This window comes from Orycteropus afer, unplaced genomic scaffold, assembly GCF_000298275.1.
Source record: "Orycteropus afer afer isolate SDZICR_OR568_19922 unplaced genomic scaffold, OryAfe1.0 scaffold00169, whole genome shotgun sequence".
Lineage (NCBI taxonomy): Eukaryota > Metazoa > Chordata > Mammalia > Tubulidentata > Orycteropodidae > Orycteropus > Orycteropus afer.
Window position 1 is genome coordinate 1,471,798 of NW_006921756.1, and position 25,029 is coordinate 1,496,826.

Below are 25,029 nucleotides of genomic sequence, written 5' to 3' on the forward strand. Positions count from 1 at the left end.
ACCCACCAGCCACTCCTCGGAAGGAAGGTTGGGCAATCTACTTCCGTAGTGATACTGCCTCAGAAACCCAAGGAGGGGTTGCTATGAGTCAGGTCCAACTTGACGGCACATAACAACAACAACAGCATCTGTTCAGCCAAGCCCTGACCAGGTGCCTGGCCCCCCTCAATACTTTGTGGCAAAGAGATGAGGTCCTGTTTCCTATGAACAGTCAAACAATGGGGAAATCCCCAAAATTGGGCTACAGTTTCAGATGCTGGGCAGCATAAATGACAAACATTCACTACAGTGTTAGTGGAATGAAGTCGATGAGGCCTACGGGTCCAGGCTAGACAGAGAAGAATGTGAAGCCATAAGTTAAGACTGGAAGTATGTCCTGGGAAGGCGTAAACTAGAGGAGGACAAGGAAATAGTGTGACTGGGTTTTAATTTTCATTTAAATGGCAATTAAATAAATGGTATTTATTATAAATGTAATAAATTCAGCAAAATTTTACTCAGTGCCTATCCTATAGTGTGTGCTAGGCCCCAAAGATAAAAGAATGAGCAAAAAGAGACATGAACCCTCCTCACAGACTAGTGAGAAACACAGACATTGGTCAGAAAAGTAGATGGATAAACGTAGGTTGATAAGGAAGAGAACTAAGAATATGGTTCCACGGTAATGTAACCAAGCAACCTGACCTATACTGGGGTGTTAGGGAAGGCTCCAAGAAAATACCACCACTCTTGTCTGTCAGTTTGTCATACTATGGTTTACATGTTTCTGTGATTTTAGAACCTATGCTACCAGCATTTCAAATACCAGCTGGGTCACCCATGGTAGAAAGGAAATTGAAGTTGTCAAAGATTTCATTTTACTTGGATCCACAATAAACACCCATGGAAGCAGCAGTCAAGAAATCAGATATCATATTGCACTGAGAAAATCTGCAAAAAGACCTCTTTATAGCATTAAAGAGCAAAGATGTCACTGAAGACTAAGGTGCACGTACCTCAAGCCAAGGTATTTTCAATCACTTCAAATGCATATGAAAGCTGAACAATGAATAAGACAGACCCAAGAAGAACTGATGCCTTTGAATTGTGGTCTTGGCGAAGAACACTGAAAAGCTCATGGACTGTCAAAAGAACGAACAAATATGTCCTGGAAGAAGTGCAGCCGGAATGCTCCTTAGACGGGAGAATAGCCAGGCTTTCTCGCCTACTTTGGTCATGTCAGAAGGGACCATTCCCAGGAAAAGGATATATATCATGCTTGGTAAAGTAGAGGGGCAGAGAAGAATTGTAAGAGCCTCAACGAGATGGACTGACACGGTGGCTTCAGCGATGGGCTCAAGCACCGCAAGGACCGTGAGGCTGGCGCAGTACCCGGCAGTGTCATTGCTGTACAGGGGTCGCTGTGAGTCAGAGTCGACTTGATGGCAGCCAACAACAGCAACTAAGGAAATGACCCTTCAACTGAGATTAAAAAAAAAAAAAGATGAAGCCAGAGAGGTTAGGAGAAGCCAGACCATTTTAAGAATTTTGTAATTTGTTCTACAAGCAATGGGAAGTCCTTTAATGGTTTTACATGTCCTAATTTTTATTTTGAAAAGATGATTTGATTGCTATAAATGAGAATGGGTTTCAGTGGGGCAGGAATGGAAGAAGGGAAGCCTTCCAGTATTAAGGTAGGATAGGAGTGAAGCAGTGAGATTGGAGAGAAATGCTGTGTGTGAATGATATTTAGAGAGTAAACATAATAGGATTTGGTGGTAGGTATTATGCACACTAAAGCAGAGAAAGATATGGGAGATGACTACATTCCTGACTTACACAGTTCGATGGATTACATTTCCATTCACTGAAATATAAAACAATAGAACCAGGGCTAAGGGGTTACACTGCATTCAATATGCTGAATATGAGGTACTTTTCAATACAGGTCTGAGTGGAACAAATATAATTGGGTGTAGATAAAACTGCTAGTGGAAAAAGCTTAAGCGAGAAGAGGGCCAGAGAATAAGCCTGTATAGGAACTTAACAGAGATACAGGAGGAAAACTAGATGAGTGAGTCATGAAACCAGCTGAAGAGAGCTATTGAGGACATCAGGGAGAACAGTTCCAAGTGGTGGTGGAACCTGTACTAGAAATGCTTGAGAATGTGAGGAAAAGAAGATACTTAGCTTTTTTGAAGGTTTGGCTTTGAAGGGGATAAAAGAGATAAAGGGATATGGAACTGAGAAAGGACTGGGGAAATGGGATGAGAGACTTCCGACCACGTTTAAAGGCAATGAGAATGACCCAATTGAGGGGAAACAATAGTGAAAGAATTGATAGATCATGCCAAATTCCTGAGAAGGCAGGCGAAAAAAAAGGATTCAAAAAACGTGGAGGAACTGGCTTCAGTTGGGGAGAAGGACACCTTTTATAATGTAACGGGTATGGAAGTACGTGGATACAGCCAGGTTTGCAGGTTTGGTGGTAGGAAGGCGAGGGAATTCATAGCCAAGCATACATTTTCTCTGTTAAGTCAACAAAAAGTGTCAAGTGCCTGTGGAAACCCAAGACCCCTGGTGAAGACATCCAGCCAGCAAGTGGAGCTCAGAAGAGAGTACTGGGCTGGAGAGAGGAATCTGAATGCCCTCAGAAGTGGAAACTCAACTCTTGGAATTAGGAGAGAAAATCCATAGTCCCTAGCAGTGGTTTCAGGGGTGCTGTGTAGCTCAAGTGTAGTGGGGGAGGAGGAGCAGAGGTAATTAGTTTACAACAACAGACTGTTCCCTACCCATTTGTAACAGCGTGCACATCTGGGTGGGGCCTGAGAGACCTGGATGAGAGCTGCAATGTCTCATGCAAATGGAGGTTTTCACACATTTGCTCCTAATGTTCCCAGCAGGTAGGAACCTCAACAAAGTGCAAGGTAGGAGAGTGACAAGGGCCTGGGCAACAAGGGCAGACTGAGCCCATTCCCTCTACCCTGAAGATAAAAATGTGGAAACACTTGATTACCAGTCAAAAAGATGTGGTAAGAACAGTAAACTGGCCTTTTTAAAACTTGGGATTGGGTCAGGTAGAGAGGAAACGGCTTTAACATTCCCACAGACAGTTTGAATCTCCCTTTGTCCCATTTTGAATGGACAGGACTCCAGCATCATGCCTATTAGGACTGGCTTCCTCTTGTTGGTCGGAAGAAGAGAGCCTTCAGTGGTTCCAGTTCATCCCAAGGAAAGGTCTTGCGGTGATGCTGGGAGAGACGGTTTGGGAGATTCAAGGGCTTTTCAAGCTCTTTTCTCTTGCCCCACTTCCCATCCCAGCCACCATCACATGAAGCCAAATAGGTGCTTTATTGCAATGTCTTTATTCCGTTACTGGAGCAAGTTGGCCAGACTGTCCCCTCTTGGGGAAGGTAAACAAAAAGACCAAAAAGTATCTCCCTCACCTTCCCCCCGCCCTCCCCCACAACGGCACAGCAATGTCGGAACACATCTGGTGACAAAAACAATTTGCAAAAGTGGTCTAGGAACTACATTATGAACTGTCCCAACACAAGACACACGGTTGGCTTCCTTGTGAATCAGGTATTTTTACATAAACTACATGAATTTTTTTGACTACATCAAAGACAACAGAAGAATAGGTTTTTCACAAGTAACAACAGGGCACCAACATCACATGCTGGAATTTGTAAGCAAAAAGGTTGTCTGTCACAAGTAGCTGGAGCTAATAAAGCAAGGCTGAGCAGTTGGCAGCAGAGGGCCCAGTCAGGCCTCCACCTGGACCTTCTGGTTTCAGAGGCCACTGAAGCCTCCCAAGGACCTACTTTGGGATGTTAACTGGCAGCAGAGACTACCTTGGAAACCAGGCACTGCCTAGATCCAATTCCTGTCCCAAGAGGACCCATGAGGCCTAGTTCCTTGCACTAATAAAAGAAGACTCATGGAAGACATCACACTGGCTCTCAAAGCTTCTTCAGAGCACATGAGGTCCAGAGACTCAGAGAACAAAGTAGGAAGTCTCACCAAGGCTTCAGGGAAGGCGGATGTATTAGGAAGCCCTCAGTCTTTGCCAAAGCAGTGATAAGGATACAGCCAGACTATATAGGCCTGAACCACGACCCAAGGTTTGGCATCTATGGCAAGGTAAGGGACCTGCATCTAGCTAGTCCTGAGCTGTTTCCATGTTGGTAGCTGGCTTCCCTAGCCAAGAGAATACTCCAGCTCCAAAATCTAACCGATAGTGCGGTCTGGTCTTGGTCTCTCCCCTTACCTTCTCTGCCCCAGGGAGGTGTGGATAAGACACCAAGAGAGATAGTCCCAGGGCCTAAATCACAGACAGGACAGAGGTAAACTCGGACCTGCTCCCAGACTGTGAGGCACAGGAGCTGCATGCTACCCCTCCACACACATGTACGGCCCAGCTGCTAGTAGGCTGTCTTCTATGCCATTTTCTACTGGCTCGGAATTGAGCAAATCACGTGGTAACAGGTCAGAAAAGGTATCTTCCAACTTCTCACGTGATCCCTGGGTCTTAGATCCCACAGAGAATGGAAAACGGGAAAAAAAAAAAAAAAAAGTGAAGGAATGTAGGACAGGAAAGAGAAGCCTTTCCCCACAAGCCAGCTGAAGGGTTGATGATAAGATGGTGCTTGCTCTGGCTGCTGTCCGCAGTGTCTACCTGGTAAGGTACAGACAAGGTCCAACATTACAGGCATGTTCCTTATTCCCATAACGGTTTACTTTTAAAAGGGACATTCACTACACGCTAAAATTTTAGTACCAGAAAGAAAGAGTCTTTGTACCCAATCTTGAGCATCCAACTGCTTAAGCAGTTTCAACACCAGGTGCAAGTCCATCCTGGTATGCCCAGCAGCAGTTAGCCTGTCTAATTACCCAGTAAAACTCGAAGGAAAATTTCAACTTGGGGGAAAGGGTGAAACAGCTGATTGGCCATCAGATAAGGGCTTAAATCAGAACACTGACACTGTCTCTTATCCAACCCTGAAACTGCAAGAAAACCAAAGATCTACTCTTTCCCTCCTAAAACTCCCTCCTAAAAATTGTAGAAGTTTTTCCACATATTTTAATCCAAGTTTATTTCTGTATCATGGTCCATTCTAAGACTTGCCACCAAGATAAGTGCTCAGTGAAACCAGTATTTTTCTTTCACCCCCAAAACTAGAGCATTCCTAGCAAGCCTTATGCATCAAGATCCAGAGACTGGCCTCTCTAGCTCTGTCAGGATGCCTGACTGCACAGCTTTAGGCTCAAACTGCTGACTCACTCCAAGCCTATTATGGTTCCAGGATTGGCGCAGACGCAGATGGACTCTACTTGTCAAATGAGCACTGACAAATGGGGATGAGGCATAATGCAGACAGGGTGGGTGCCTGCCCCTACTCCATCCGCCTAGCTTCACTCAGTCAGAAGGCTTCAACCACATGGAGCAGAAGACTCCTGGCCTAAAATCAGGGCCAATGGAGCATGAGGGCAGACTCTGCACATTGTCTTCGTGGCAGGATTATTAAAAAAAAAAAAGGCAAAGAGAAAAAGCTTCTAGATAGCTTCCACTAACAGTTTATAAACTCTAAGCCATCCTCTCCTCTTCCTGCAAAAGCTTCAGAAACCACTGAGTGGAAGCACATGTGTAATGTGCCCCCGTGGCAAGAGCCTCTCCCTGGACCCCAGGGTCTGTGATTTACTGAGGTCCTGACCACAATCTGGCCCCCCTTCCAGCTACAGCCCTAGCCACCTACGGTTCTCTAAGCCCTATCCTGCAAAGGAGGAAGAAATGACGAAGAGAAATTAAACCATGTTTACTGTTTCTGCAGGGCCTTTAAAGTTGGGAAAGCACGTGTAAGAATGTTGTTCCATATCATTATTTGGTATATTCAAGTCATCTAAAAGCACTGGATTGCACCTTTTCTTTACTCATACAAACAAGTTACAAAGGTTTCAAACAACAGATCATTCTTTTGGCTAAGGAAACACCACAAAAGCACCAACTTCATTTTATGATTCAAAGCTCATCATCTCCACAAAAACACTATTCTTCATCTCCGAGAAACAAGGGCAGGCCAGAAGGAGTTACAGTGACCAATTTTAGTGTTTGCAAAAACACACATTCTAGTTTTCCTTTTATTTTCAAGTTTTGGTATAGAAATGTGCATTCAGTATGATACTAGTGCCACCTTCTCCCATCAGGTCTTAGTCCAACAACAGATATTGTTGTGGTGGGATCAGTTTGGTTTTTAAACATAATGCTTCTTTAGAGGGGGCTAAGAGCTGCTTAAGTCTAAATTATGTTGGTAAGAAATAAGGTACCTTCAGGTGAAGGGTTATCCCCCTTGGCTTAGATTCTTTAAATGAAATCCCAAGCCTCCCCATTTCCTTTGGTTGTCTTTTTCCAAATCCCACACCACCACAGAACCAAAACAGCCACCTTCTTTTTTTTTTTTCCACATGTATTCTGCCAGATGAAGACAGAACTCCCTCAGCGCCACTGCCCCTGCTGCACTCTCAAAGACTAAAAGAAAACATGGACTCTTCAGAAGGTTCCAATAACCCCCACCCAAGCTTAATGTGTTCTGTTGAGGGTACCTGGCTAAACAAAACAAAAACCTCAATGAAACAAACTTTCCAAAAAACAACATCTGCTTCCAGCTGAGTATGTCAGGGCAGTGGCACAGCTGAGTCCCAGGGAACCCCACATCCCTTCTTCCCCGACCCTGGCCGGCTACTGCTCGGTATCCATTTCACATTCACATAATCACTTCTTGTGCAAAACAAGCAGTCTACGTAGAAAGAATGCCCTCATAGTCTAATACAAACTGTAGAAAAGAACACTAGAGAGCCCCCTCTCCTACCACCCGCTCTTTATCTGCAGAGTGAGGGCATCTGTGCGTGGACAGGATAGGCAAGCCTGACGTTGAGGGAGTCGTTGTGCTGAACGAGGGATGTCTGCTGGTAATGGAGCACCAGCTCCTTCAGTGAGCTGTACAGGTTGTAGGGCTCCGCAAAGCCATAGCCCCGCGCAGTGCTGTAGATCACACAGTGCTTCACTTCCCCATCAGCACTGCAGAGACACAACACACAAACACATAGGGAAACTGTTAAGGGAGACAGCAATAGAAAAACCAAACCAAAATCCACTACCATTGAGTCAATTCAGCAATAGAAAAGGAACCATAAATGGCCAGACATATGAGAGCAACTGTTACGCAAAAAGAGAAGTGTTTTCTAGATCAGACAAAACTTGTAATGGCACATGCAGGTGTGCGCCCCCAAACTCCCAGATACAGTCACGACCACAGAAATATTCTTTCCTTCCCACCAAGAACTGGTAGCTAAAATGAATAGTTGCAGTTCATCACTCAGCTCTGGATCATCATCAGACAAGAATGCATCGGAGAAGGTCAGAACCAATCAAATTAAGTGTAAAATTCAGTGGTTTTTAATGTATTCACAGGTATGTGCAACTATCACCACAATCTAATTCCAGAATATTTTTTCACCCACAAAATATCACTTACTCCTAAGCAGTCACTCCCCATGTTCCCTTCCCCATAGCCCCTACCAACCACTAATCTTTCTGTCTTTATGAATTTGCATACTTTGGACATTTCATATAAATGGAATCATACACTATCTGGCCTTTGTGTCTGGCTTCTTTCACTCAGCACAGTGTTTTCAAGGCTCATTCATGTTGGAGCATGTATTAGTACTTTATTTATTTCTTTTTACGGATGAATAATATTCCATTATAGGATATATCATATCTTGTTTATCCATTCATGAGTTGATGGGCATTTGAATTGTTTCCTCTTTTGGGTTATATACATAATGCTGCTATGAACATTCATGTACAAATTTTGTAGGGACCTATGTTTCATTTTTCTTGTGTACATGCCTAGATGTTGAATTGCTGAGTCATATTATAACTTTATGTTTAACTTTTTGAGAAACTGCCAAACTGTCTTCTAAAATGGCTGCACCATTTTATATTCCTACCAGCAGTACATAGAGGCTCTGGTAGGATAGTGCCTAAGGCACTTGACTGCTAACCACAAAGCTGGCGGTTCAAATCCACCAGCCACTCCTTGGAAAGAAGACTGGGCAATCTACTTCTGTAGTCATGTTGTTGTTGTTATGTGCTGTTAACCCCTCCTTGGGTTTCTGAAGCAGTATCACTACGGAAGTAGATTGCCCAATCTTCTTTCCAAAGAGTGGCTGGTGGGTTTGAGCTGCCAGGCTTCCTTGGAAACCCAAGAGGGGTTGCTATGAGTCGGGGCCGACTCGATGGCACATAACAACAACAACAACCAGCAGTACATGAGGGGTTCCAATTTCTCCACATCCTTGCCAATGCTTGTTACTGTCTGTCTTTTTTATTTAAACCATCCTAGTGGTATCTCATTGTGGTTTGGGTTTGCATTTCTCTAATCAATAATGTTGAACATATTTTCATGTTTATTGGCAACTTGTACATCTTCTTTGGAGAAATGTCTATTCAAATCCTTTTCCCAGTTTTTAATTAGGTTATTTGTCGTCTTCTTCTAGAGTTGTAAGAGTTCTTTATGTGTTCTGGATTTGTTGTTGTTGAGTGCCACTGAATCAGTTTTCAACTCATAAGTAACTCCATGTGACATAAGGTTTTCTTGGCTATGACCTTTACAGAAGCTAACTGCCACATCTTTCTCCTGTGGAGCACTTGGTAGGTTCCAGCCATTGACTCTCTGGTTAGCAGCTGAGCACTTAACCACTGTTTCATGGGGCTCCTCTGTGTTCTGGATGCTAGTTCCTTATCAGGTACAGTGAAACCTGAGAAAGCCACAACTTGACGAGACTGCCTTGCTTTTCCAGGTCTCACAAGTTTTTCACCTAGAATTCTACCCTCATAAATACCCAGAAAGTATTTCTTTTCAATTTTATAGGACTAGAAAATAAACTATGTTTTATGATTTGCATGTTTATTCAAATTATATATAGTTATGTGCATATCATACAAAGACGGGTAAAATTCACTTTTTCACAGAAACACTAATGTCAACTGTCTAGTTCATTTTGGTTTTTAGGTGAAATTACTGAAACAAATTTCTAACTCTGCAGCCTTATCAAAAAACTCTTAGTGTTCTTTAACTTTTCCAAATTCTTTCAAAGCCTTTATACTGCTGAAAACCTGTGCCTGATTTAAAGGCCCAGGCTCTTCTAATGGTAGGTTTTCATCATTATCGTCATCGTCGTCATCTTTAGATTCTGAGTCCACAATTTCTTGCAAGTTTATCTTTTCTGTAGCAATTTCTTTGTTGATATCAATGTAAGATAAGGCATTGACCCTATTTTCTGAAACACCACTATGTCTTTTAGTATCCTGAATCTGCATGTTTTCAGGCTCTGTAACTGTTGCATTTTGTATACTGTCACCACTGCCAAATAAGAAATCTCACTTCTTAAAGCATATTCTTAGTTTCTTCTTTAATCATTTTGACTGATCACTTATGAAATGAAACTGCATCAAGGACACTGATTTTCTCTGAAATCTCTCATGCCATCTTGTATAGCTCAATGTTTGCAATCACTTTTTGAAGCAACAGCTTCCTGGACTTTACTTCAATATTTTGGATAATGCCATTAACCAGAGGGTGTAAGACTGACATCATGGATGGTGGAAAAAATTAATACTGGACATGGGCAGTGACCTATGACAAGTAGCACTGGCAAACAAAGAATGCTTTGATTTTGTTTTTTTATGCTACTGTTGAGTTTATTTAAAAACTCTTCAGAAACTGATACCATCATCCAAACTTTTTTATTCTATTTCTGTTCTACTGAAAGATGATTAATCTCTACATACTTCAAGCATCGGGGTTCTTGCTCTCTGTAATTACTCATGGTTTCTCAAATGTCCTGTGCAAGAGGAAGGTAAGCCACTCTTTCAAAAACCAACCCTGCACGCATTTCTCCCTTTCATTTTCAAGATCCTATTAGGGGCAGAGCAGTCTCATCAGCATTTGCAGTGTCTTTAGGACCATATTCCCTTATGATCTCTTTTATTTTTGTGAATCTGTTTTTGACATGGTTGTCAACCTTGTTGGACTCCCCACAAGCTACACTGCAACTGATTCCATGGTTTGTCTGTTTGCTTGTTTTATAGCACTGAAACCACCCATTAGATCTAACAATCCATTGACTTTTTTTTAAAGTTTCACGAATTTCTTTGCCTTGGCTTGCATGATAGGTCCTGAAATGGGATTTGGCAGAGGCTTGAAGAAACCACTCAAAAACAGGTTTGTTTATTTCTGCATAATTTCCACCTCTTCCTTTCTTAACATTTATGTTGGTGCTACTCATGTATTATTTATTTTATCCTTTTCTTTCATGACTGAGTAAATTTGTATCTTATAGCACTCAAACTTAATTACAGCTTCCTTGATGATCTTTTTCACTTCAGTTATTATTTTGATAATGTCAACTTTTCTTTCAGGCATAAATTTATCATTCTCTTGTTCATGGCTGTAAAGGAATAAGCTTTTTTTTAAAAAAAAAAAAAATATATATATATATATATATATATATATATATATATATATATATATATATATACTTTATATAAATAAATAAATAAGGAATTTATGATTTTATCTTCTCAAAACTCGTCTGTCAGTATGTTATACTATGGTGGCTCACATGTTGCTCCTGGAGGCTATGCCATCAGTGTTTCAAATGCCAGCAGGGTTTACTCATGGTGAACAGGTTTCAGCAGAGCTTCTAGACTAAGACAGACTTGGAAGAAGGAAGGGGCCATCCACTTCTCAAAGAACTGGCCACTGAAAACCTTACGAATAGCAGTGAAAACACTGTCTGATGTATTCCTAGAAAACTTTATGAACAGCCCTGAACCACTGTCTGATATAGTGCCAGAAGATGAGCCCCTCAGGCTGGAAGGCACTCAAAATATGACTGGGAGAAAGCTGCCTCCTCAGAGTAGAGCCAACCTTCATGATGTGGATGGAGTAAAGCTTTCAGGACCCACCATTTGCTGATGTAGCATGAGTCAAAACGAGAACAAACAGCTGCAAACATCCATTAATCATCAGAACATGGAATGTATGAAGTATGAATCTAGGAAAACTGGAAGCTGTCAAAAATTAAATGGAACACATAAAGATCAATATCCTAGGCATTAGTGAGCTAAAATGGACTGGTTTTGGCCATTTTGAATCAGACAACCATATGATCTACGCTGGGAATGACAAGTTGAAGAGGAATGCTGTGGCATTCATCATCAAAAAGAATGTTTCAAGATCTATCCTTAAGTACGACGCTGTCACTGATAGAATAATATACACACGCCTACAAGGAAGATCAGTTAATACTATTACTATTCAAATTTACGCACCAACCACCAAAGCCAAAGATGAGGGAATTAAAGATTTTTACCAACTTCTGCAGTCTGAAATTGACCAAACATGCAATCAAGATGTGTTGATTACTACTGGTGATTGGAATGCAGAGTTGGAAACAGAAGAAGAATCACTGGTAGTTGGAAAATATGGCCTTAGAGATAGAAATGATGCTGGAGATCACATGATAGAATTTTGCATGACAAATGACTTATTCATTGCAAATACCTTTTTTCAACAACATTGTTGTTGTTGTTGTTATGTGCCGTCGAGTCAGACCCGACTCACAGCGACCCCTCCTTGGGTTTCCGAGGCAGTATCACTACGGAAGTAGATTGCCCCATTTTCCTTCCGAGTTCAACAACATAAATGGCAGCTATACCTGTGGACTTCACCAGATGGAGTACACAGGAATCAGATGGACTATGTCTGTGGGAAGAGGCAATGGAGAAGCTCAGTATCTTCAGCCAAAACAAAACCAGTAGTTGGAATAGACCATCAACTGCTAATATATAAGTTCAATGAAGCTAAAGACAATTAAAACAAGTCCCTGAGAACCAAAATATGACCTTGATTACATCCTTCCTGAATTTAGAGACCATCTGAAGAACAGATTTGATGCACTGAACACCAATGACCAAAAACCAGAGAGATTGTGGGATGACATCAAGAACATCATCCACAAAGAAAGCAAAAAGTCATTAAAAAGACCAGAAAGGAAGAAAAGACCAAAATGGATGTCAGAAGAGACTCTGAAACTTGCCCTTGAACAGAGTAGCTGAAGCAAATGGAAGAATTAACAAGATAAGAGCTGAACAGATTTCAAAGAGCAGCTCGAGAAGACAAAACCAATTATTATAACAAAATGTGAAAAGACCTAGACTTAGAAAACCAAAAAGGAAGAACACACTCAACATTTCTCAAGTTAAAAGAAATGAAGAAAAAATTCAAGCCTCGAGGTGCAATACTGAAAGATTCTGTGGGCAAAATATTGATTGATGTAGCAAACATCAAAAGAAGATGGAAGGAATACACAGAGTCACTATACCAAAAAGAATTGGTTGATGTTTGTCTATTTCAGGAGGTGGCATATGAACAAGATGGTACTGAAGGAAAAAGTCAAAGCTCCACTGAAAGAACTGGTGAAAACCAAGGCTCCAGGAACTGGCAGAATACCCACTGAGATGTTTCAACAAACAGATGCCATGCTGAAGGCACTTACTCGTCTATGCTAAGAAATGTGGAAGACAGCTACCTGGCCAACTGGCTGGAAGACATCCGTATTTGTACACATTCCAAAGAAAGGTGATCCCACCGAATGTGGAAATTATCAAACAATATCATCAATATCACATGCAAGTAAAATCTTGAAGATAATTAAAAAACAACTGCAGCAGTATATTGACAGAAAGCTTCCAGAAATGCAAGCTGGATTCAGAAGAGGACATGAAATGAGGGATATCATTGCTGATGTCAGATGCATCTTGGCTGAAAGCAAATAATACCAGAAAGATGTTTACTTGTGTTTTATTGACTATGAAAAAGCATTCGATTGTGTGGATTGTAACAAATTATGGATAACATTGAGAAGAATGAGAATTCCAGAATACTTAAATTGTGCTCACGAAGAACCTATACATAGACCAGGAGGCTGTTATTTGAACACAACAAGGGGATACTGCATGGTTTAAAATCAGGAAGGGAGAGTGTCAGGGTTGTATCCTTTCACAATACTTAATCAACCTGTATGCTGAGCAAATAATATGAGAAGCATGGCATCAGGATTGGAGGAAGACTCATTAACAACCTGCAAAATGCAGATGATACAACTTTGCTTGCTGAAAGTGAGGATGACCTGAAGCACTTACTGATGAAGATAAAGACTACAGTCTGCAATATGGATTACACCTCAAGATAAAGAAAACAAAAGTCCTCACAATTGGTCCAATAAACAGCTTCAAGATGGCTGGAGAAAATACTGAAATTGTCAAGGACTTCATACTACTTTGGTTCTACAATCAACACACCAATGGAAGCAGCAGTCAAGACATCAGATGATGTACTGCATTGGGCAAATCTGCTGCAAAAGACCTCTTTCAAGTGCTGAAGAGCAAAGATACCTCCTTGAAGACTAAGGTGCACCTAACCCAAGCCATGGTATTTTCAATCGCCTCTTATGCATGTGAAAGCTGGACAGTGAATAAGGAAGACCGAAGGAGAGTTGATGCTTTTGAGTCGTGGTGTAGGCAAAGAATACTGAAAAAATAAAAAAAAAAGAAAAAATTAAAAAAAAAAAGAATACTGCCAAAAGAACTAACAAATCTGTCCTGGAAAAAGTACAGCCAGAACGCTCCTTGGAAGTGAGAATGGCCAAATTTCATTTGACCTACTTTGGTCATGTTGTCCGAAAGGACCATCCCCTGGAGAAGGATACCATCCTTGGTAAAGTGGAGGGTCAACAAAAGAGGGGAAGGCCCTCAATGAGATGGATTGACAAAGTGGCTGCAACAATGGGCTCAGGTATAGCAAGTACGATGAGGCTGGCACAGGACCAGGCCATGTTTCATTCTGTTGTACTTGGGGTCGCTATGAGTTGGAGCCGATTCAACAGCACCTAGCAACAACAACAATATCTTCTCAAAAATGTGAGTATCTCAAAACAGAAGAAAAAAATGAAAAAAAAATCAACATCATTATATAATAAAGTTAGCACACTTCAGTAAAATATTTAAGAAAAAAACTGAGAATAGTTTTGCTTTTGTACACACACACACAGAATGTGTTAAGGATGCCCCATTTTGGGGGGCAAAACAAGAAATTTAGAAGGGAAGAATTTCAAGGAAATGGAGTGGATTTTGAAAACTATAAAAATACTTACCAAAATTACAAATAGCTAAAGCAAAAATTAAAAATTGAAGGTAAGGAAAAGAGTAAAATTTCTCAAGACAAGGGAAAAAAGTGTGCTTTCCTAGATTTTAATGAAAACCAAGGCATTTATTAGCATCTCTTACCTTCCCCTAAACCTATGGATATCCTTCCTCACTGGGAAAAATTTACAGGTGAAAATGTGAAGAAAGATGTACTCAGATATCAGCAGCGATGCACACAACACTCACACAGTAACAACGCAAAAGGAAGTGGAAAACTGAGCCTCTGGCTCTTGTACTTCTTGGAACTATTTCTGGATTTCGCATCTGTACTTCCTGGTATTTGAGTTGCAATACCATTGATTTTGTGATTCTATCCATGTCTAGTAGGTTCTGGCTTTTAGAAAGTATTTATTAGGCTGAAGTAATTGTTTCAGTGGAAAATATTTTACTTCTTCTCTGGCTAGTTTCTGTTTTACATAAGTCCCAGCTTTCTCAGGTTTTAGTGTACATGATTCGCAAATACTTTCTCCAATTCTGGGGGCTGTCTTTTAACTTTCTTGATAGTTTTTTCTTTTTTCTTTCAATTTTATTTTGTTGTTGAGAACATACAGAGAAAAATGTACACCAATTCAGCAGTTTTCTACAATTCAGTGACGCTGATTATATTCTTAGAGTTGTGCAACCATTCTCACCCTCCTTTTCTGAGTTGTTCCTCCTTCATTAACATAAACTCACCACCCCTTAAGTTCCTATCTAATCTTTCAAGTTGCTGTTGTTAATCTGAACCCCATATATGTACTTCCTGTTGTTGTTGTTGTTATGTTGAGTCAGACCCAACTCATAGTGACCCCTCCTTGGATTTCCAAGGTAGTATCACTACAGAAGTAAATTGCCCCATCTTCCTTCCGAGGAGTGGCTGGTGGGTTTGAACCGCCAGCCTTCTGTTTAGCAGTCAAGTGCCTTAGGCACTACGCTACCAGAGCTCCATATACTTCCTAAGAGAACATAATGCTCAAAACAGACATTTTTTTGCTAGTTAAGCTTAACTATTGTTTGGTTGTAAGAAGACTTTGGGGGTATTTTTGGTTTAAGGTTTAAAAATTATCTTAAGGCAACAGCTTCCCAGGTTCATCCACCCTCCATGAAAATCTAGAATCCATGAAAATTTAAAATTCTACTCTGCAATTTCCCCCTTTTAATCAAGATTCCATGAAATCTTTGATCAAAATGTTCAGCAATGGAAGCCAGGCACCTTCCAATTTTTCTGGTTTCATGGCAAAGAAGGCAGTTGTTTATAAAGGCAATTGGCTACACATTCCTTTTCCTCCTTCTTCTTCTTGTTCTTGGTGAACAGAAACCAACTGCTGTGTCTTGGACGACCACTGGCAAGCTTTTAAGACTCCAGACACTACGTAACAAACTAGAGGTAGAACAGAATTGGCCTAATTATTAGGCCAGTTAACTAAGACAGCCTATGAAACCATGACCCTAAACTTCCAAAACTAAAGAACCAAATCCCATTAGGTATTTGGTTGTACATAACAGCCTCAGCAACTACTTTTTTTTCCGTCACTTTTGTGTATTTATCAGTTTTGCCAATTCAACTTTTTACAGGTATGTAACTTATTGACAGCAATTACAATCAGCTGTGCAACCCTACTCTTAATCAGTACAATTTTTCCACACCCCTCCTTCCTACCCTCCAGGTAATCACTTATAAACTCTGGTTTCTATGAATTTATCTCTTCTTATCTTTTAATGTATGCTATGCTTGAGCTCACTGTCACAGCCACTGTGTCAATCTATTTCACTGAGTGTCTTCCTCTTTTTTGCTGACCCTACCAAGCATGAAATCCTTCTCCAGCGACTGGTCCCTTCAGACAACATGACCAAAGTACTAAAGTCTGGCCATTCTCACTTTCAAAGAGCATTCCAGCTGTACTTCTTCCAAGACAGATTCATTCATTCATCTGGCAGTCCACAGTACATTCAATATTCTTCACCAACACCACAAGTCAAATGCATCATTTCTGCAGTCTTCCGTATTCATTGTCCACCTCTCACATGCATATGAGGCTACTGAGAATATCACAGGTTGGGTCAGGCGCACCTTAGTCTTCGGAGTGATGTCTCCAAAAGGTCAGCAGTTCAAACTCATCAGCTGCTCTGCAGGAGGAAGATGAGGCAATCTACATCTGTAAAGATTTATGGCCTTGGAAACCCAGTGAGAGTCGCTATGAGTCAAAATCAACTCAAGGGCAATGGGTTTCGGTAGGTTTTACAGCAAATGTGCCCAATGTAAATACATTGTTTTGGTGTGTTTTAACTTTTTTTTAGACTCCAGACACTACATAACAAACTAGAGGTATAACAGAACAAATCCTTATTGTCATTTGGGTGAAAGTTTACAAAGCAAATTTGTTTTCCATTGAACAGTTTATATACATTTTGTTTCATGACAATGACTGCACAATGTAACAGCTCTCAGACAGCTTCTTCCTTGAGTTACTTTTCCCTGAGTCCTTTATTTCCTATGCATTCCTGCCCTCTGAGTTTCTCCCTGGGCAAATGCTCCCTTTCTGGTATAATTGATTATCCCACAGGCCTGTCGACTGTTTGGCTGAAAGTTAAGCCAGGGAGTGAGTTCAGTTCAGGCCCCAAGGGTGACTAGGGGACAGAATCTTGGGGTTTCTCCAATCTCTATCAGACTAAGTAAACCTGGTGTGGTAGTTATGTTTGTGTCAACTTGGCTGGGCCTGGTTAAGTGGCTGGGCAGCTGGTGGTAGTTATTCCCCATGATGAGACTGGCAATCAATTCCATGGTGGGATCTACCACAAGCAGCTGAGTAGCTGCCTTTGGGATATGGTCTGCTTCCTATATATAAGGAGAAGCCTTGGGAATGGCCTCTAGCTTATGCCATGCTTGGACCCTGCATGTAGCTGTGTCATTGCTCAGCAGCCTGCTATGCTCTTGTGACCTTGGGATTTCCACTGGACTTAAGTTAATGGCCTGCCATGTGGATTGGTAACATTGGGACTATGCCTTTTTACTTGTCAACCTTGGGACTTCTCAGTCTCTGCAGCCAGCAGCTGTCTGAGTGAAGAACACCTCTAGCTCCAGTGGGCCGGGAGCAGGAGGCAGAGCTGGACCCCACGGTTGAGGGGCTTTCACTCAGCCCCTAGAGCCTGGCACTTTGAACTTGGACTTAAAGCCTCCAAATTTTAAGAATAACTCCTGTTTGTTAAGGCATTTGTGGTATATTTCTTGTCAGACTGGCACTAGGTAACTGGAACACAGGTGTTTTTTTTTTTATCATTTTGAGTTTTGTTCTACATTTTTCTCTCAATCTATCCAGGATCTCCAATTTTGATCTCTTGCCAAGTGATTGGTAGTGGTAGCCAGGCATCAACTAGTTCTGGTTTCAGGGTCATGCAGGCTGAGGTTCCCATGGTCTACCAGTCCTTTGGACTAATTGTTTCCATGTGTCTTTGATTCCTCACTCTTCTTTGTTCCAAAAGAGAAGAAAGCAATTGCTGCATCTTAGATGGCCGCTTGCAAGCTACTCACTAAAACAGGATGTAGGACAATGTTTTTCTGTAGTATGCTATGCCAGTTGAGCTTGATGCCATGATCCCAAGACCACAGGCCCAGTGTATTGTCATTTGCTTTCTTAACTACTGTTTCCATAGGCAATGATTATGGATCCAAGTGAAATGAAAGCTTGACAACCTTCTTTTCTCCATTTATCATGATGTTGCTTACTGGTCCTGTTTTGAGGATTTTTGTTTTATACTGAGGTATAATCCATACTGAAGGCTGTAGTCTTTGATCTTCATCAGTAAGTGCTTCAAGTCTTCTTCATTTTCAGCAAGCAAGGATGTGTCATCTACATATTGCAGCTGATTAATAAAATCTTCCTCCAATCCTGATGCCAGGCTCTTCATCATGTAGTCCAGCTTCTCAGATTATTTGTGCAGCATACAGACCGAATAAGTATGGTGAAAGAATACAACCCTGATGCACACCTTTCCTGATCGGAACCATGCAGTGTCCCCTTGTTCTGTTCAAAGGACTGCCTCTTGGTCTATGTACAGGTTCCTCATAAGCAGAACTAAGTATCCCCTTATTATATTATCCTTTTTATTTCTGAAACATTGGTAATCTTGTCCCTTCTTTCATCCTGTTTTAATAATTTGAGCCTTCTCTCTTTTTTTCCTGGTCAGTCTAGCAGGTGTTTGTCAATTTTATCGATCTTTTTCCAAGAACCAACTTTTAGTTTCATTTATTTTTCACTATTGTTTTTTCATTCTTTATTTATTTCCACTCTAATCTTTATTAATTCTGTCCTGCTTTCATTAGGTTTAATTTGTTCTTCTTTTTCTAGTTTTTAAAGTAGACAGTTAATTTAGTGATTTGAGATTTTTCTTTACTTAATAAAGGTGTTTACAGCTATAAATTCTCCTAGCTACATCCCATACATTTTGGTATGTTATGTTTCCATTTTAATTCAAAGTATTTTCTAATTTTCCTTGTTTTACCTATTTATTTATTTATTTATTACCCATTGATTTTTTAGGAGTGCACTCTTGAATTTCCACATATTTATGAAATTTCCTGTGTTACTGATTTCTAATTTCATTCCATTATGTTTGGAGAACGTATTTTGTATGATTTTAATCCTTTTACATTTATTGAGATTTGTTTTATGGCCTAACCTATGTTCTATAGTATATGTTTCATGTGCACTTAAAAAGACTGTTTATTCTGCTGTTGGTGGGTGGAATATTCTGTAGATGTCTGCTAGGTATACTGTTTTATACTATTCAAGTCTTATTTCCTTGTCTAGTAGTTCTGTTCCTCATCAAACTTCTTATTCCAAATGGCAACACCAGTTAGGATTACGGGTGTTCACTATCTGACTCTTCACCCTAGTAGAGTGCATGCGCTGCTAACACCACGTCTGTATAGCCAAAGAAGGTTCTGGAGTTCAACAACTTCTTCTTAGGCTTCATTATGACATCATTAACAAAAATTGTAATGGGAAAATAAACGAATTCCATGCCCTGACCTCTTACTGTATAAACATTTTAGTTTTACTACAATTGTCTCCTAGAAACTGAATTTATTCCTATCCCTACTTCCGCAAATGCCCTAAGTATACTGGGAGGTCCTTGGTGGCAGGATTCCTGTTAACAGAGTGACTGGCAAACAAGAACTTTTCCTGATGGCAGCCTCACCTGCTTTCACCCACCCTCAAACTAATCTCCTGTAACTACTCCAGTGTGATGTGTGACTGCAGCTGAGGGAAATCCATACCACTGTGGATTTGAGTTTGGTCAAGTCTGTGGCTGAAGAAAGGAAAATATGAGTTCAGCTGCCCCAAGGTATTCAAGCTACTCCTTGAATTTCAATCTGTGGCTTCCCAGGGATTGACTGAACTGCTGGGCAGCACATTATATCAGTCAAGTCCTTAACCAACAGGCTGCTACCCAAAGACATGAGGGATCAATACCCTGGGCTTTCTGCCTTCCTTTTTATTATTATTATAGTTCTTAAAATATCCCAAATCCTGCTAACACCATCCTCTCCTGCCATCTCCACTCAGAAACTTGAGCTGTTGTTGTTGTCATTATGTGCCGTCGAGTCGGATCTGACTCATAGCGACCCCTCCTTGGCTTTCCAAAGTAGTATCACTACAGAAGTAGATTGCCCCCTCTTCCAAGAAGTGGCTGGTGGGTTTGAACCGCCAACCTTCTGGTTAGCAGTCAAGTGCCTTAGGCACTATGCTACTAGAGCTGCTGACACTTGAGCAGCCCAGGTTAAAAAAAATAAATGAAAGTTTCAAGCACATCTATCTTTGGATATTTTACTAAGGCATGATTAGTTGCCTTAGAATTTCACTTTCCATTAAAAGGATTGTTCCAAAGTCACAAGATCATCTTAAGGAAAACACATCCACATTTTCTATCACTACCTCAATAACACATGATTTAATTTTTTAGATACAGTTTTTCTTCTATTTAATGAAGCCTTCCCTAATCTGACAATGGAGACCAAGTCAGGCATGCAGATCAAATCCAGATCTCACATTATTTTGTACAAACTGGAATAGCAACACTACACAGGGCCTAATCTGCTTACTATATAAATTAAAATGCACAAGAAATTTCAGATATTATTTTTCCTAAAGCAATTAACTATACAAATATTAATAGTTCAAGACATGAGCCTTCATTACTATATTTTAACTAATTTGATCTGAGTTTTATGAGAAGCTGATTTTCTATTAATCAACGCAGAAGTCTGCAAAAGGTCATAACCCAAGAGAAGACTTACACCACAGAGCAAGCATAGCATCCTTTCTTGCTACTCTCTCGAATTAAGAATGCACCATCAGGTTTTCCATAAAGCAGGTCTTCTGCTTGTACTCGATTGATATCCTCAACAAACCAGGTTTTCTCATCATAATGGGGCAGGTTTTCATCTTCCTCATTCATAAAATATGTCCTAAAAATTAATGTTAAAATATTATTTTAACAATCAGGGTAATTATTTCTAAAAGCAAATTTATAAATAAAGCTCGCTTCTATTCTAAATCTTTAACCACAAAAGGATAAATTGCTGTTAGTTTGGGTTGGATTTTGTTTTGTTTTTTAAGATTTCACTACTTGCTATGATGTAGAAAGCACTGAATTCCTATGTCCCACCCAATAAACTGAAATATGAATGCCTACGTGCGGATGCATACAGGTTTTATGTGGCTGGACAGGTCTCTGAACTCAAGAGCCTATGGGGTATTTTTCAGGCAATTCATTTCAAAAGAAATGCAAAGTTCTGGATCCAGTGTTCTCAGTTGACAATGAGAACTAATATTTAGCATGTACAAACAAGGCCCATGTCTTATATTGGGAACAAAGCCCTCTGACAGAAAGGTACAGAGAGAACATACTCATCGACATCCTCATTCTTGATGCCTAGCCAGGCATTCAGACGCTTCTGTCTCACTCCTTTATGATTGAGCCATCTGCCAGAAGGAAGACACCAGTGTCAATATCTGTGCAAACTTTGCCTAGACAAATAGTCATGCCCCAGCCAACCAACTTCCCAGAGTCTAGGAACCCCTTTTCTTCCCCAAACTCATAAAGAGAGGCCAGAGATTTCCCTAAATTAGTCTCTCCACTAATTCTCCTTCAACTAATACCATTATAAATTAATCCCTTCTGTGAAAAGGAATACAGAGAACTACTTGAAATTAAGTACCTGTCTCACTCTTCATTTTCCTTTTTTAGAAGGGTGTATCACCACAAGCACACATATACTTGCATTCATATATAGACTTTTGTTTCTGGAATTACTTGACGAGCATAGTGCCTTTTTATAAAAAGGCCATCTCTGCTAAACCAGAAGACCTTATTCCTGTGTGGCCTATGGAATTGAGCTAAAAACTCAAAAAACAAAATTAAAGGTGAATTTTTGCCCTAACCAAGGCACAAGAAATTCAGGTGGCAAAATGAGTATTTAATATTGCTTTTACTTCACTTCCAGGCAAATCAAAGTATCCTAAAATCTACTAACATTTTAGATATGAAATTATATAAATAAATCATCACAATTAGTTCCTCTGAGATGGCCAATGGTCTAAAATCAGAGTGGAATATAAAACACTTTGATCTATCCCCACCCCCTAGCCAAGGTTCCTGATCATTTAGGCCTCATCACAAACACAATCTCCTCAGGGAAGACTCCCTTGATTGTCCTATTAAGGCCATCCCCCAAACACTCTCTACATTTTACCTTACTTACTTTATGATGCTCATACACTTCCCTGTGCCTGAAATTAATTCTATTTTCACTTGTCTGTCTCTCCCCCGACCTCCCTATTAAAATGTAAGCTGTTTTAAAGAAAAGAGTGTGTTCTGTTCATGGCTGTGTCCCCAATGCTTAAACAGTGCCAACACACAGGAGATACTCAATAAATCAGTAGCAAATATTTCCTGGCTGGATGCTTTTAACAAAATCTTCACAACTTTGAAGTATACAGGGTCATCTTGCATCTATCTCTGACCCCAAATACACTAGATAACTTGGCATCACACCTAATTTAAACTTCTTTTAGACAGATTCCACAGGTTTTCTTAGTTAGGCTCATCCTTCACTTAACCTGGATCTCATATTTTACGTTTAGTGAAGGTACAAGGCAGCTAATATATGACCTTTCATCAAACTGACTTAGTAACAAATCCCCTTCTTTACCATAATTTCTCCTAGCAAAATATCCAGATACCCTCTTCTAAATATTTTTATCACCAAAAGTTTTCTAACCTTAAAGAAACTGGCATTTCCTTTATTAAAGAGAAAAGCACAATAAATAAAAAAGACTTGAGAACAAACAAACTGCACCCATTTTTCTCAAGTACCCATTTTCTTTTACCACCAACCTCTTTAAACTGAACCTCCCTCCATTGTCAGAGAGAGCGTTAGGACATCCTGAAAAAGAAAGGCCAGGAGAAACAGAATGTCTTTTGTTCTCCTTCCACTGCTTAGACAGTAAAAATCTTCAGAGCCAGCACTTGACAGGACTGCCTTGTTTTTCTGGGCCTTGTAAATTTTCCATCTTTGACAGGGTGCAGTCTTACCACTTTTCTATTGCATATTTTAGTGGCAAGTATTTCAGTTTTCCTTCTCTGACAAGTGTCCACCTTACACAGGTTCTACTGTAACAGAGTCTACCTTCTGATGTAGGCAGTGTTTCAACACCCCTAAAAGTCAACTGGAAAAAATACTAAACAGTTCTCTGGAGGACAATATGCTAAGTGAAATAAGTCAAACACAGAAACACAAATACTGTATTAGTTCACTACTGTAAAAAGTCAAGGAAAGGTTTATATATGGAAGGATATATATTGTTGGTTACCAGGGGTAAGAAGTGGGGGAGGGAACACTGCTAGATAGGTAGAGATAAATATTGATTTAGGTGAAGGGAAGGGCAATGTACCAAAAGGGAGTGACCAAAACAATAACACTAAGGAAAGGAAGATACAAAAAAGTATACAAGAGGTACAGACAACAAAGATAAACCCTTTTACATAGACAATACTTCATTATCAGTGATACCAAAAATTAATCTACAGGTAAATAGATGGGTAGACAGGCTGAATGATCAGATATGTCTAGGCAAAAGGAAATATACCCATGACCATATATAAGGTTAAGAGGAACACTGGTGGCATAGTACCTAAGACATATGACTGCTAACCAGAAGGCTGGCAGTTCAAACCCACCAGCCACTCCTCAGAAGGAAGGCTGGGAAAGCTACTTCCACAGTGATACCACCTCAGAAACCCAAGGAGGGGTTGCTATGAGTTGGATCCAATGGCAGTAAGTTTGGTTTTTTTAATATATAAAGTTGGCAGATGATGTTTCTGCATACATATTTTATGTATTGTAAGAATGTCCATATAACTAGAACTAATAGGGAGCAAAGTATGGTAACTTCTTCGGTACAGTCAACCACCCTGACGTAGCTAGCTGTTGAACCTATGGCTCAGGACCATGGTCACAGGGGACATATCAAGCTCAACTGGCAAAATACACTACACAAAAACATTGTTCTACATCCTGTTTTGGTGAGTAGCCACTGGAGCCTTAAAAGCTTGCAAGTGAAAGTTCCAATAAGATGGCGGAATAGGCAGACAAACTACACAGCTCCTCTTCAATAAAGAAAAGGGGAACCAATTAACACAGATGCAGAAGATAGTCCTGGAGCACTGAGCTTTGAAAGGAAGGATACAGAAGTGGACTAAACTCCAACTAGTAAAAGAACCTGCAAGAAAACACTGAAAAAGAAGACATATGTAGCTGCGGTCTGTCAGTGATCCTGATGGCATGGACAGCATGGATATTGTCAAGTGGTGTTAGGACTAAAAAATAATCCAAAAACCATCCCTGCCAGCCAGGGGCCACACAGAGCATTGCACTGGTGGGTGGTGAGTAAAAAGGGAAGCAGCAAAGAGGGAGAGGAGCTAAGCCACGGACTTTTGGCTGTCTGGAAGGCACATCCATTTTGAATGTTTACAAGCAGTTCAACCATTTTGGATACTTCAAACGACAGCGTTCTCTCAGATTCCAGGGACCTGAGAATAGGCTCCTCTTGCCGAGGACATTCCAGACACAAATAATTGGCAAGGTGAGATATTCCCCTTGTTACCTATACCCCACACCCTCTTGGTGAACAGAGGTGCAGCCATCCCCTACTACATCTAATCAGAATTCCAGAACAGGAAGAGAAAAAGAAAACCACTGAGAAAATTGTCCAAGATTTGTTGGAAGAGAACTTCCCTAATATGATGAACGATAATATATTCATTCAGGAAGTCCAACGAACCCAATCAGGATAGACCCCAAAGAAAATCACCAAGACATATCATCATCAATCTCATCAAAATCAAAGACAAAGAATCTTGAAAGTAGTATGGGAAAAACTAGAAGTTACCTAAAAAGGACAACAAATAAGACTATCCTCTGATTTCCAAGCAAGTGAGAAAGCAATGAGATGATGGTATATATAAAACCCTGAAAGAGAAAAATTTCCAACCACGAATTATATACCCAGCAAAACTGTTCCTCAAATATGATGGTGAAATTAGATTTCCAGATAAGCAGAAATTAAGGGAATTAGTTAAAACCAGCCCAACCTTACAAGAGAGACTAAAAGGAGTCCATTGAACAGAGAACCAATAATAGCAAACAACAACTGACCATTAATACACAAGTG

The 25,029-nt window shown here is 40.4% G+C and overlaps 1 protein-coding gene across 1 annotated transcript in view; it reads right to left on the reverse strand.

Annotated features, from left to right (window-relative positions):
• Positions 1 to 6,858: 6,858 nt before the first annotated feature.
• Positions 6,859 to 25,029, reverse strand: part of LOC103201916 (phosphatidylinositol 3-kinase regulatory subunit gamma) — a 379,666-nt gene continuing 361,495 nt past the window's right edge. The window contains exons 8-10 of the mRNA XM_007946679.2: positions 21,205 to 21,279; positions 20,592 to 20,762; positions 6,859 to 7,057 (exon numbers count right to left, since the gene is read on the reverse strand). Coding sequence (XP_007944870.1) covers positions 6,859 to 7,057; positions 20,592 to 20,762; positions 21,205 to 21,279 — 445 coding nt within the window. The remainder of the gene's footprint in view (positions 7,058 to 20,591; positions 20,763 to 21,204; positions 21,280 to 25,029) is intronic.